Source organism: Struthio camelus, chromosome 1 (assembly GCF_040807025.1).
Source record: "Struthio camelus isolate bStrCam1 chromosome 1, bStrCam1.hap1, whole genome shotgun sequence".
Lineage (NCBI taxonomy): Eukaryota > Metazoa > Chordata > Aves > Struthioniformes > Struthionidae > Struthio > Struthio camelus.
The window spans coordinates 43,601,721-43,616,705 of NC_090942.1; the positions used below are offsets into that span (position 1 = coordinate 43,601,721).

Below are 14,985 nucleotides of genomic sequence, written 5' to 3' on the forward strand. Positions count from 1 at the left end.
GGCAAATAGACACATTTGTGCTGTAGCAAATCAATGAACTTTATTACCAAAAAAGCCAAGAATTTTCTTAGCACACTGCAACGCAGCTTGTCTCCAAATTTATCACTACAAGTGCCTAATTATTGTCTTTATCTTATCAAGTGTATAGCTTTATGCAGTAGTTAACTATCAGAAATAGTTTGTCACTAATGAAGCGTTAAACCTGAGCTTCACTTCAATTACAGAAAAAAAAAAAACCCACCCTATTTTGGGCTTTTGAGGCAGTGCTTGTATAAGAAAGCAGCTTTGCAAAGAAAAAAAATCATTTTCCACTTCAGTTATGAGAGTGTTTCCACGTAACACAACTTACAGAAAAACTAAGTTCTTAATTAACTTCAACATTAAAATGATAATGAAGTACCCATTGGCCCTTTTTTTCTTTTTAAGCATAATTTAGGAAAAAAAATGAAGTGGTGATATTTTCATTAAGTTTATAAACTGCACAGATTATTGTTACACTTGAAGTGATCCTGAGACTAAGTAATTATCACTCGTCTTGCCTTTTCTTAATTTTACATAGCTAGTAATTAGTAAAGTGCTGATTAGCAAGACTGACAGGAATACCTTCCTCACTTGGGACTCAGACACACCAAGTATAAAATCCAATAAACAAGTTTCTTGACATCCAGCCGCCTTGACATCAGAATCCAGCAAGTTATGCCACATAATGTTCTAAATGCATTTCCCAAAAAAAGGTCAATTGAAAGAAAACCAGAACCAATTCAAGGTGTTTAACCCTTCCCCTGCACAAGTACCTTTACCTTCACTTGAATACGTAAAGCCATATTTCATTTACTCACTGAATTTCTATCAAGTTCCCCATCAACCAAAACAGTCTCCATGCTGAAAGAACTTGTCTCTGTCTCGTCTTCAATTAGAGTTCTTCCATCCTGCTACACAATATATCCTGGGGGGGCAGGGGAGGAGAAAAAGAAAAAAAAGAGAAAAAGAAAAGAGAAAAGTCACTTTCAATGGCTGGAATCACTTAAAGAGGCCTATGCCTCCTACTTCTTGAGAGAGTAAACAGCTGTCTGTCATACGCTGTCTGTATCACGGTCCCTTGCAAAACACACACATTACCCATGCAAATCAACCTACTAGGAATAGAAAGGACATTTTCGATTAAAACAACCAAAAGTTATTCCACATACATCCCCACTAGAAAGCTTCTACTTTTAGTCATATGTTTGCCTCAAATGAGGAACAGTTATGCTGAAAAAAAATAGAACAAAACAAACACAAAAAAGAAAAGTCCACAATTTTTCCCCTTTACTTCCTCTGGGCTGCAGACCTCGTGAGCAGCACACCGCTCCCTCCCAACAGACACACACACGCGCAGGTTCGGTATGTAAGAGCTATTCTACAACACACCAAATCTGTCAATTTAGAATTTCTCAATATAATTTCAGAAAGAGTTTCATAAGGCAAAACATGACTTAATTTCTATGATTTGGTCACTTATGTTAAGTAGCACCACCCAGGGAGATTCGGGCGTTCACCCCGCTGTCATAGCACCAGAAGCTAGAAAACACCACTTCGTTCTCTGGACGTTTCCTATCTGCCTTTTTGATAGAGAACAAAAGCCGCAATAATCTTTAGCATTCACATCACGATTACAGTTGCTGGAGAGACAAGAAACTGCTCTAGAATCAAATAAAACTCACTGAGGGTTAAAAAAAAAAAAACCCACCAACCAGTCCTTAACCATTCATTCAGTGCGCTGGGCAGGTGGAAGTACATTACAGCAGGATGACTGCAGAGAGGCTCACCTAAAGCCCTCTGCTCTACCTCTCTCTCCCAGGCTCCAGCCAGCAGAAGACGCAAGCCAAAGCTAGGGCTGTAAGCAGGCCTGTGCAAAATAGGCAAAGCCAGTATCCTGCAGGGGGAGGGAAAAAAAAAAAAACAAACAAAAAAATCACCCTGCATCGCACCCTTCCCTAGCCACGCTCACCCTGCCCTTCTGTCTTGCCAAAAAGGCAGAGAATCAGCCCAAGAAATCTTGGATTTTTTTTTCCTTTTTTGAGTGGGGAATGGGGGAGCTGCGTTACCTTTTGCTACAGCGTTAGCTTATTCCTGCTTAAAGGATGCATGAAAGGTAGGGCTTCAGCTCAAGCTAACGGTACACCCAGAGGGAGCCGCACGGCTGCTGCGGTGCGGGCAGCGGGGACGGCAGGAGGCAGCGGAGCCCCCTCAGAGGGGTCGCCTGCAGGACGACGGGGGAAGGAGAGGGGAACGAACACACCCCAACAAGGTCATGCAATTCAAAGCCTGCCCGTGGAAACCTGCACACGTGAAAACATATCTCACTATAAAGAACCGCCATTTGTTCAACTGTTGTAAATTTTTTATTACCGTATTTTCTCTTCTGTATTACATAAAGCACATCAGAATTAAAATTCCCATGGGAAGAGCATACAGAATTAGAGCAAATTACCATAACACACACCACTAAAACACAAAAAGAAAAAATGTTAATGAGAAACACTAAAAACAAAAAGACACTGTATGATGCAACACTTAAGGAACTGCACATTTTACTGTTCCCTATGGCTCAGTTCAAAGAACCAAAGAGGGTCTCAGTGAAGTACCTGAGTAAGTACCGAGTTGTGTTTAAATCACAAGTCTTCCTTTAAATTACAAACAGTACACGTTCTAAGGGAGATTATTAGAAGTTATTAATTCAAATTACTATAATGAAAGACAACACTACCACGAAAAAAGGAACGCTTTGCAGATTTCCAGAAGCGGCCTATGCTCCCAGTTGCACCTTCCACGTGGTACACAGTGAATTCAGATCAGCGAGACAGAATTTCTTTCAGTGTTTGTTTGTTTCTTTCTTTCTTTTTTTAAATGTCTCCTGGAGGTTGTTTCATCCCTCTCCCTGCCATTTCATGTCCTATCATTAGCAGGCTATTCAGCAACACGAGGCTGCCTGCATACGTGTTTGATTTACAGAAACATTAAACACTTAAACGGGATGAAAAACGTGCAACATTGCAAACAGATGTATACACTAATGTTTAAAGCAGCTAGTCAGCCTTTCTAGTGACGAGAACCTGCCACCATACTGTTATCCAAATAAACAGATCTTTCCTGCTACAGGAACATTCACCCTAAAAAAAAAAACAAGAAAGCTGTAAACACGTTTCTATTTTTAACAGACACTTTAAACTCAGCTTTTACTGTCAACACTCCTGGTGTATTCTGGTCCTCCTTTTGTTTACATAACCACCGCAGCTACATCCTTCCTCATTTCAGCCTCAAGAGTAGTAGTATCTGACAGGTTCCTTATGCGTCCTCCTCAGCGGTCACCCACTTTCCAGGTTCCCAGGAAACTAAATCTAATCGATTCCAGAACACGACAGAAAGAGGGAGGGGGAAAATTCTACCTACCCATGTTCAAACATTCACACGGAGTAAAGCAGGTGCAGAAACAGTAAGGTCTACGTTGCCCCACATCACTTAACACTGAGCAGACAGCAAGACTGGCTTATTTGTCTTGGCAAAACAAAGGCTGGAAGTGAACAATATTGTTTCTGAAATATGCCAAAGTCAATACCAAGGAGAGAAAAGGATCTTCTGTTACCAAAAAAGCAACATGCAAGTAAGCAATTAACTTCTTAATTCCAACGCAAATAGGCATTAACTTCTCAGAATAAATTTATTCTGAAAATTACGGAATGCTTCTAACCATCACAGTACCGAGGCTTTGAAACAACTTCCCAGCCCAGGTAGGAAAGGGGAGGGTTTTATTTATTTGTTTTTAAATGCAGCCAGGCTAGTTTATTTCAGGGGTGCTACCCATGGAAGTCTTTTCCACTCCAACTAACCCAAATATTAGATTTGGGGACAACTCCAAATTTAAATCACCATCTCTTTAGCTCTTGGGGGAAGGGGGTGGACATTTATGAAATGCCCTTACTACTTTCTCTCTATGATCACAAATGTTTGCAGTTTGCCTTTTTGTCTGGTTGGTTTGGGACTTCTTGTTTTAATTAACAGATATTCCTACTTCAAAATCACAACTAAGAGCTTCCATGTTCAGAAGGGCACATGGAGTACAATTTTATTGGAAGACTTGTATGATGACATCCCAATTAATCCCTTATGTTTCTTTTACAGATAATGGATACAAACATGCATTTACAAAGGTATTTCTTATTTAATTTTAAAGGAGCTGTACCAACCGAACAAAACATGCCATAAAATAAGCTATTTCTCTCCCAGGGTAAAGAGAATCCAGGGTGATTAGCTCAGATGTATACATTTAAAGCAGAAAGATGATTCATCCCACCTACCACGCGTTCAATAACCCGTCATGTTAATATCCATACTTCATCTTAGACATCACTTCAACCATAACATAATAACAGATCTTATTTTCAATTTGCTGCACCTTGAGAATAGAAAAATCCTGCTTAGATCTCTGAAGGAAGTAGATGGTCACACGCATCGATGGAAGTTACTATTCTGCATCAACAGAATCTTGAACACCTACAGACACGCACACACAAGTACCTTATGCAATTCCCTACCTCTTCCCAATACCCAGGCACTAAAAAAAAAAAAAAACACACACAAAAGCCATGAAAGTATGCCTCAGTACTATAATGTTACACAATATTTTCTCGTGTATAGTTATGCAGTTGTAACTATACAGTCACAGAGCAAAAGCAGCAGCAGTCGGATGTCTTTGCAGTGTCAAATGCACCTGTAACAGCAAGAGAGAGTCCCAAATCTCCTGGACTCTAAAGGCAAGCCTTTGTTTGTACCTTTAGAGATGCATGAAATGGAATTGGTGCTGTTCTGTATTGACTTATGAGTTCTGTAGGTTAATTAGATTACCAGAATGTTTATTACAGGGATATGTTCATTTAATTTAATAAAGGGGGTATTAGGAACAAGAAGTCCTTTTTTCCTCCACTATAAGAAAGGTTCCTCATCAAATACGTTTCTAAAGTTGTTCCAGGTTTATTAGTGATTTAACCCTGACTCCATGGCAGGACTTCTCTACTGGGGGTATGTTTCTAACATTAAATCAGTAGTTCAGTTCACAGAAGAACTCGTCCTTCCTCCCCTTCTTCCAAAAAAAGATTAGCTTCAGTTCAAATACTTCATTAAATTTAGAGAAATTTATCAAAAGTTTTCGCTTAGTCATATAGCTGAGACAACTGCTACACTACCTGAGATCTCCTTGCCACCCCCCACCCTGCAAAAGTTCTCAAACTTCAGCCAAGGTATAGCTGCAAAGTGAAAGTGGTAGAGATGACCCCTGTATCTGGCAGGTGTGGGTGTGTGTTTTCTTTTTAATCAATGCATTCAGGTTTCTCGAATGCCTGCATACGAGTAAGTGTAATGTATGTTATGTAAGTAGGTTTTAGCTTTGTTCAGAAGTCACTACCACCCAGTCATTAGATACCCCGTTTGCACCATGCTACTGTTTCGTGATCTGTTACAGTATCACAGGCAACTTTTGCACTCTAACCTCAAGTTTCAGAGGCAAGTGCACTGTATCATCTGTGACCTGCTAGTGTGCTGCACCGAGCGCACAGAAAGAGAGAGGCCGGAGCAGCGTGCAGTAACCAACAGGCACCCATCCTCTGGTCTCTGAACTCAGAAGGGTCTTTCTTCCTCCTTTCTTTAAGGCCTAGAATAAGTTCGTGCACTTAAATTGTCCAGCATGGGTATCAGTTAACAGTGTACTCTAAGTTTAAGATGGCACAGGGATAATATATTTGACTTCAAAGAGCAATATAGCAACAGGACAAGACAAGGCCCAGTAAGAGAAACAAAAGCTGGCTGTTTACAATGGTATCAGGAAGAATAAAAATTCACCTAGGTCCCTGCTTGAAAGCAAAGAGTCACAACACCAGAAAAATGCTACCCCACAGGAAGCAGCTCTCAGGTGTGGTTATCAATGCATTCAGTTCAGTGAGCCCCGTAAAGAGTTGAAGATAACACCTTTGAGAAGGACATTATGAGCGCCAAAAAAAAGGAGAAACAAGTTTCTTAAAAATTAATTCAAAGCTAATGGGGGTAGGATCAGTTTTAAAGAGACTAAAGAAAATTTAAATCCTGAATCTAACCAGGGTGACCAAACCAAAGCTCACAAATAATTTGCAATTCAGCAGCCACGTGCAATGGCTCTGACATAACAGGGTGAAGGTACTTTCACCTTGGTCAGCATGCCACGGACCCTCTGTCAGTGCTGATGAGTCTGTACACTAAGCATGCTTCATTAACAAGTGCAGATCAGGCCAGTCACTCGCTCCAGACACATAGTCACTGCATGCTAAGGACTGCACATTTGTTGAGACAAGTCCTGAAAGAGCAGGAACGGGAGCTAAGTCACTGGTAAAAATGGAGTGTGGCCAACAAGGCCAGAGGATTCAGTAAAAGATTCGGTAAAAGATTTAAGTCACCAGTTTCCCCCATCTCCCAAACTAAACATCTTATGCATGCTGACAAGAACTTGGAAGTACTAGGAAGGGGTTTTATTATGTAGTTCTAGAAAGAAATTTGAGAAATGAGTAAATTCTAGTTCAATTCCTTTTACTAGAAGTCACGTGAAATAGGAATGCCTGACAAAACAAAGACGTATAGGGAAAGTCATACATGAATAACCACATGCTATGTTAACTCTGAATTGCAAGTTTAAGTGCTCAAGAATCTGCTTATGGTATAATCATACTAGATTCAACAAATCCTTCAGTTATGTCCCCCAAACACTCAGTGCTCATTCAATGCTATAAACCACCAAATACACCCTGTAAAACACGTCTAGCCTGAGTTTCATCACCTGCCTTCTCATTTCCTGAATAAACAGTTCATGTGCAAAGAAGCTTTGTTTCCTATCTTTCTGTATTGCTGTTTTCAGAAGAAGCAAAACAGGAAGGGTGAAGTGCTTATGAAAGAATTGAAAAAAAATCTCAAGTCTAGAAAAAACTTGCAAACCAGCAGCACAATCTAGATCACTCAGTTGATTCTTTGAGAGTGGCAGATAGCAACAAATGCCAAGAAAAGCACGACAGACTTCTGAACAGCCAATTTACTAAATTATCTTAAGCAGCTGTCCAAAAGGCAAACTTGTCCTGGTAAAAATGAAGGAATACAGAACAGGCAGCAAGAGCTACTTCTAGGTATGAAAAGCAACAGCCTCTCAATGATCAAGTCCCAGATGTTCCAGAGCCCTTTTATTAAAATGCACTTCAAAGCTGCCTAACCTGCCCCAGTCTTCATGATGCACATTTTGCAAGATTGCTTCCATGACTCAAAGTTGGCTGTCTTCATGGTAAAGATGGCCATTTCTTCAGGTAAGATTGTCTCATTACCTGGACTACTAGTCACTTTGCCTCCACAAGCCAGTTTTACCTAGGGCTCAGTCTAACTTGTGCACATAAGAATAACAGAGGCAATGGATCACTAAGGCTTTTGCATTTATTAAGCTTGAACCAGGAAATACCTATGACACTCCCTAAAGTATCACAGAATCACAGAATGGTTGAGGTTGGAAGGGACCTCTGGAGATCATCTAGTCCAACCTCCCTGCTCGAGGAGGGTCCTCTAGAGCATATTGCCCAGGATCGCGTCCAGGTGGGTTTTGAATATCTCCAGGGAAGGAGACCCCACTACCTCTCTGGGCAACCTCTTCCAGTGCTCTGTCACCCTCACAGGAAAGAAGTTTTTCCTCAGGTTCAGATGGAACTGCCTGTGGTTCAGAACTTCCTGTGTTTCTGGACATCCTAACGTTCAAAAACATTTGTTCTGCTTTGTTGTCATGACATGGAGAAATAAGATTTAATTAAGCCTCACAGAGCCAAATATAGTATTTTATTTTAACATTTTGAGATGCTGGGGCAGGGGTTGCTGTCTTCTCATATTTTGTGGATTTCATTTCTGTCTTCCGTTGCTCCTCTTCAAATATAGTTTTCTGAAGTTTGTTGGCTTCAGCTGGTTTTAGTAACACACACTTGTTTTTATCATAGTAGCTGGTGGTGTAGAGGGACAGATGCATATACCCTCACGGGTGTTGAGGGACAGATGCATATACAGAAAAGAAAATTTAGGATCACATTTATAATTAGCATTTGCAGAATAACATTGCTCTTCTAAAATACAAAAGGCAGACACAGATGTTTACCTGCACAGTTTAACAAGCACAGACACACCCTTACTTTTAAGTTAGCAGTTTGAACAGTGTTTTATAACTGCTTTATTTTTATAATCCATCCTGCAGAACAGAGCAGAAAGTCACAAACAACATTGGACAGAATTACCACACAGGGGACTTGCAAGTGATCCCAATGACAATTCCTTTCCCAAATCATTTCTCTCTTAAAGATAAAGCTAATGTTTCATGATCTTTAGAGACAAATCAGTGTTTAGGGATATTTTTTGAGACCCAAGGAGCTTTTCCAAGGTAAGTACATACCCTTGCCTTCGAAGGAACGTTTAAATACAATCACAGTCTTAAATATTCTTCTTGTAAATTTACTTTAAATGACAGTTCACATTTTTTTCCCCAACTTGAAAGTTAAAAATCTTTAACATGTGGACAGCATTACCAACCAGCAAAATAACCAACTGGATGCCCAACTGACCTTGCAGCAGATGCATTTTTATCTTCTGCAGCACAAGCATTGTTTACACAAGGTTAAGTCAGTCAAATACAGCCTTTGGGACAAAAAAAAAAAAAAAAAAAAAAAAAAAAAAGGCAGCACTTTAAGTGGTTAGACACAGTTCAAACTGTTTTCCATTTGGAACTCCGCTCTGGGGCTTTAGATCTCTATTTGGGCCTAGCATTTTCCTGCCCAAAGATGACAAGCTGGAAAACGTTTAACGATGTAACATGACAAATTTGATTACTTCAATTTTGAAAATCCTTCCTTTCTTCTAACAGCATCAGAAATTTTCCTTCACAACTGTAAATGTATTAGTAATAGTCAGACACATCTAGCTAGCCAACTGATGTTCATCTACTTAGTGATCTGCATTAGAAGCAAAGATGTTCCAGTAAATACCTCAAAAAAAAAAAAAATCGTTCTTTACTGTGATGCCAGCTGGTATTCCCCATGGTTTCTTCTTATCTCTAACTCTGACAGCAGTCAGATAAGCTCTCCTAGTCGCAGCTGGAGTTGATGCTGAGGTTATCAGTGCTCAGCACTGGTCACTGTCTCCTCTCCAATCCTTGGAGGTCGCTGCCTTGCAGCCCTGCTTGCGTGGCTGCCCGTACAGGCACTCTCAAACCCTCTTCTGTCACAGGCAGCGATGTTATTCTCTGTATTTTTAAACAGCCATTTCTCAAAGCATAACTCACTTAATCTGAGCTAGGCCATGGAGAGAGTTTGCACCTGCCTTTCTGCTTGCAGATCAGACATAGCATCTGTAAAAAAAAAAAAAAATCCAAACAAAAAACAAAAACAAAAAACCCAAGAAAACACACACACACAACATGCACCAGCTGAGAGGCACCCTCCCAATCTACCTCAGTTTCTGCCACAACAGTTAGTACAACTGTGGACTATGGACTCACCCAACAGTGACCAGAAACCGATGCAGGAAACAAAAGGAGTCAAGCCAAGGGAAAAGGAAAAACAATACTTTTGTTTAAGGAATTTCTGAAGTGAAAAAGTACGATAAGTCAGAGATGTTTCCATAGACAAGATGGATAGGTGGAAGAGCAATTCCTTCCATTTCTGATGCCAAAGTGGAATCAGTTGCAGTTCTAAGATACTGAGACAGATTTGAATTTCCTTTACATGGAACTTTCCAAAACAAAATCCAACCTTGCTTTTCTTAAAAGGAACATTTTTCTCTTTTCCCCTGGACATACACTACTGTCAAGAATATAGATTCAAAGCATTAAAAGGAAAAAAGGGATACCTACTATTTCAAGCCTATGAAAAATACTTTAGTCATATTAGTAGCAGAACTAATTCATCATGCTGAAAAAGGAACACTAAAAACAATAAAAAATATCTACTTTAATACTTTAAACACAGCAGAAAAATATCTTCAGCAATGAAACTGTCTAAACATCTTGATTAGAATACAATCACAGATACAAATATCTCTGTATTCTTGACCTTCACTTGAAATTTTAATCAACTGCATAAGAAATAAAGATTCAAAGACAGTTATTGTGAGACCACATTGTATGATTACTTGCAATTGTTCATATTACGAATCAGTGAGTTGACAATTGTCGGATAAACTATATCAACTGCTAGATGAGTACTCTTTACTTTTACTTCCTTTGTAACAGGAAGTTAGCTATTTCATAGTGGTTTAAGCTGTACCTCAGAAATTGTAATGACTTTGCTTGGACACACAGGCATCATCACGAGGACAATTCAGTGCCATATCAAAGCTATTGCAATTGGTTCCCAATATCATTTTTCTCTGCCTTAAGCAAACACAAGATTCTAGCTTGCAACAATTTCAGAGTATGTACTTGGTCAGACATTCTCACATTTTGCTTACTGAGAGTTTATAAACAAGTTGTAGTTTTAATATGAACACCAACCAACTATCTCAGACATTGCAACATACATGATACATGCTGCAATGTCATTCATGCTAAAAAAAAAGTCTGTATTGCTGGGAGAAGAAGAAGAATACTTTTCCCAGCCCCAGTCCAAGAGATTACATAGTCTTCTGCTTAAGGAGAATTATCCTCTTTTCTCACCTAGTCTCTCCCCCATCTGTCTGGGAGCTAGACTCCTAGAAAAATGGGAATGGCAGTCCCCCTAAAAACAAAACAACATTTCTTAACGGATCCCTCCATTCAACTGATAAATGACAGTGTTTGGTTGTAAGATCTCTAGAGCACAAACTATCCTAACGTTCTGTATCTGTAAGATATCCAGTTTAATGTGATCCAAATGTGAAAGAACCATCAGGTTCAAAGACAAGTTTGTCAAGCTCTCCTAGACATGAGAGTTGAAGGAACAGAATCATCTTAATGAACTTCTACAGCATGGAAAAAGAAGAAAACCAAAGCTGAAAGACAAATAACATTACTTCAAAATTGAGTCTGAAGTAAAGGACTGATTTTCCAGGTGGCAATTCTACTAAGTTTTAAATCTTTTTTCTGGACTGTTTATTTCGCTGCTTCTAAGAACTGAAAAAGATGAGTTCACTTTAAAGAAGTGAAATAAACTTTAATAGCTCTTTTATATTTTCATTTCTACTTGTACAAAAGAAACCTTTAGTTTCACAAAGGGCATGGGGGAGTGGAATTGGTTCTGGGTACTGAAAAAAATCCCAAAACATTTTGCTTAGCTGATTTACTAAGATCTGCCCAAGAAGAATACAATGATTCAAATTCTGTAGACACTGCCTTAAACTGTATTTACTTAGAACTAGCACTGGACTACAGGCTTCCAAAAGTCTAACAATGGTAGAGCATTTTTTTTGTTAATAAGCATTGTTGAGGAAATGCATCAATCTAAAGAACATACCTATCTTTTCTCATCCAGAGCTCCCAAACATCTACCAGTACAGAACTTCCCTCCTCTCACCAAACAGCTTAATTTCATCAAAGTAAGAACTGAGATTACTTCTCTGGTTCCTGCTAAGATGAACCATGAACACACTTACCAGGGTTCAGTTAGAGAGCAACTATGTTTCAAATTTCTGGTCCAAAGTGAGAGAAACAAAACAAAAAATCAATACAAGCGCTAAACAGTCTCTCATGCTTTTAAACTAAACACACACAGGCAAATTTCAGCTGACCTGTGCTTAGTTGCAATATAATTGTACCATGACTGGGAGGCTGTATGAAATGTATGTGCTGCAGGACTAAACGTGCACATTTCAAACGGGAATCTAATGTTTATTCTCAAGCACAATTCAGTTTTCCATATCTTGGCAGCAGTGTCTCTTCTTGATATTAATAGAGAGTTGATGACATAAGAGACAGCCTTCATTTGAGTTTCCTTCAGCTAGTGCTAGAAGGTAATTTCCACAATTTCAAGACACAGGATATCTGTATTAGAATTGCAGAACAAAAGGTCAGAGAAGTATATCGCAACAGGAAAAAAGCTAGAAATTCTAATTTAAAGGAGCGGCAGGCTCAAAAACAGGCAGTGATAGTATCTGGATTACACATCATGGATTATTAAAAAGTTTTAGAAAGTCTAATTAAGATTTCCATTGTTCATGCCAAGTTTAGTTTTTTTCACTTCACTGCTTGCCTAATTAAAGTGAGCTAGTGAACCTAACTTCTAACTTTTTATGCATCAACGCTAGTCTATATGTTAGCTACTCAAGATCTTCTATAGCTTTTTTAAAAAAACCTCATGAACAAGTATTTCCAATAGCCATTGTATAGGCTTAACTAGGACTAACGCCTTTAGCACCGAACATCCAAGCATGTCTTTTTCAAGCTCCCGAGTCGCTGCTTATCAACATGCATTTGAAAGCGCTGCAGGAATGCTATACAGCTTTTAACTTAACAGGATGAATCAATAGCATTTAAGCCATATAATCTGGCCCACTGGAGCTGTAAAATATTACGGTATTCCAGATCTGTCAAGTGATACTGCACTCACATTTTGGACAGCCCCCTTGTTTCCCCACCCATTTTCAAAAAGGTAAACGTCCCCCATGAAATTTCTTTGGGTGATGAGAAGTGCCTAGCCTACCGCAACAAGCGGCTATGGAAGAGATACAAACATAGCCAAATGACTTAACGTAACTACAATTCACAGCCCTCAGAAACCAGCTTGATATTCCTGCTTTAAGTTAGGCAACAGCTCACACTATTTACACTCAAACAATGTATATAAACTTTGGCCAGAGCTGAAAACAGAATCCAGCCCTCTCCCAGATCAATGCCTATCCTTAAGCACAGAAGTTAGACTTAAGAAGTTAGAAGTGCTACGCTACCCATTTCTGACAAGCAGAGTGCTTTCTGCTCCCAGTACCAAGGGGAGATACCAGGATCCTCAGTAGCAAGAAATCCACACCATTATCAGAGTGCATTCAGCGTTCTCCTTCAGGGACTGACACAAACGACCAGCTCATTCAAGCAGAAAAGAAAGTGTGATGATGTAGGTAACAGAATTTTGTTCCTGCTGGACCACAAAGTTTGCGAGCTCACTTACTCTGTACAGCGCAGCCAGAAGACCAAGCCTTGGAAGTCCTTTGAAATGTTCCAGAGAAGAACAGCTCCCATGGAGGAAAGACTGGTGGCCGACACAGAGGAAGAGTTGTTCTGTTAAGGGCCCGAAAGCGCTGACCAGTGTACTCAAATACTGGGAATTCTGTTCCCCAGAAAATGGGTTAATGGAGTAGTCAGATAGTTTGAGCAGGTGACTTAAGGGGAAGGCTGTCTGCTGAACCATGCAATCCAGTAGGACGGGAAGTTTTGAACCCTGCTTCCCCACCATCCTCCACCTGCTCCATTAATCAGCTAGTTCAGGGAAGCAAGAATAGCATGGGGCAGGAGACAAAAAGACATCCCTCAGCAGGGGCGGCCAGGGATACACTGACAACAGTCACAAAAACCTGGAAGGCAGGCATGAACTCCAGCAAAATCAGTTCTTAATAAAATAAGTGCAAGAATACTTCTAAAAAGGAGCATCTTTCACCTCACAAACTCAATAGATTATAAAACTTCCAAGACAGAGAGAACGTCTTTATTTTTAAAAAGAGTAAAACTAAACCCTTCTCTTCAAACTATTACCCTCATTCCAATACTGCCACCAAAACTGACCAGAATAATCCTTAGTTTTTAAATATCTTTTTATAGTTTATACTCATATTTAAAATTGTACACAATATCAAGATAATACTAGCTTAAACACTAAGAGAAGGTATTGAATTGCTTTAAGCTAGTATTATCTCTCTGCCATAGCAACTAACTACACCAGTACCATGTTACACATTTTATTCTCTTAAAGGCAACTTACACATGTTTCCCAAGTCCAGTATTTTGCTAAAAAAATAACATATAGCTCCATCTCGATAATAAAGAATGGAAGTTAGGTAGCTATAGCTCAGATTCAGAAATGTACACTTAGACTTAATCATAGCTAGGCTTTCGTTTCCTTAGGCACATATGGTCTCATACGACATTTATTTTCGCACACAGCGCTGAGATGTCAGAAAAAGGAAAACTAGAAGAAAATTGAATCTATCTGTTTAGATCTCCTGCAGAAGTAGCCAGAAAAACAACTGGAGCTACGCGTTTCCAACCATGAGATAGGCTATAAAAGTACAGTGTATTTTTATTCCATTACTAATGGAGTGCCCAGACCCAAAATCAGTGGTCAGAGACATAAGTCAGTGAAGTTCAGCAGGTACACTGCACCTCATAATTAAAGGTTTCAATTTAAAAGAAAAAAAAAAATCAGATTCTTCTGCAGATGACCATGCAGAAGAATAAAGTTTTTCAAAATCATCATGCAAAAGCACATGTAATACTCATTTCAATGAAAGCAACAAGTGTTCCAAAATCCTCGTTCAAGACACTTAGGTCTGCATAACTTCTACTGTGAGAAAGGATTTTGTTCCTTCATTCTGCAGCCTTCAAAAAAATCCAGGGAAAGATCAGCTGCCTTCTCCTCCTAATGATCACAACTAGGGAAAAGATACTGAGGTAAACCACTAGTTCTTAATGCAGTGCAAGCTTTACGTTCCTATGATAGCTTTTAGAAAAATCCGTGACATTCTTAGTTTTTGTTCTTAAAAGGAGACAGTCAACAACATACTGTAATCTTTAATAATGGCTATACAAGTTCTCTGTAACATATCTGAAACAGGAAATTAGTGCCTGGTAGCTCCATGAGTACTATTAATTTCATAAAGTCCAAATCTTTAATGAATATCCATTTGGATCTCCTTTATAAATGAGAAATTGCAAAATAATTGAGAAAATTATCCATCCAAACCATCTAACCAAGAAAAACATATAAACATTCTAATTACTTCATGATCTAA

General features: G+C 39.2%; 1 protein-coding gene across 13 annotated transcripts in view; it reads right to left on the reverse strand.

Moving 5' to 3' along the window:
• OSBPL8 (oxysterol binding protein like 8) overlaps positions 1-14,985 on the reverse strand; it is a 100,471-nt gene that overhangs the window by 64,085 nt on the left and 21,401 nt on the right. For 5 of the 13 annotated variants that reach the window (XM_068936072.1, XM_068936013.1, XM_068936028.1 and 2 more), the window contains exon 2: positions 840-946. The exons of 3 other annotated variants lie outside the window; for them this stretch is intronic. Coding sequence is in view for 5 of the 10 variants with exons in the window: in XM_068936013.1 (XP_068792114.1) it covers positions 840-881 (42 nt within the window). In the remaining 5 variants the exon portion in view is untranslated. Of the gene's footprint in view, positions 1-839; positions 1,079-1,410; positions 1,505-1,729; positions 1,846-14,985 lie in introns of those variants that run through there. 5 more of the 13 variants (XM_068936053.1, XM_068936035.1, XM_068936080.1 and 2 more) reach the window with 4 other exon arrangements.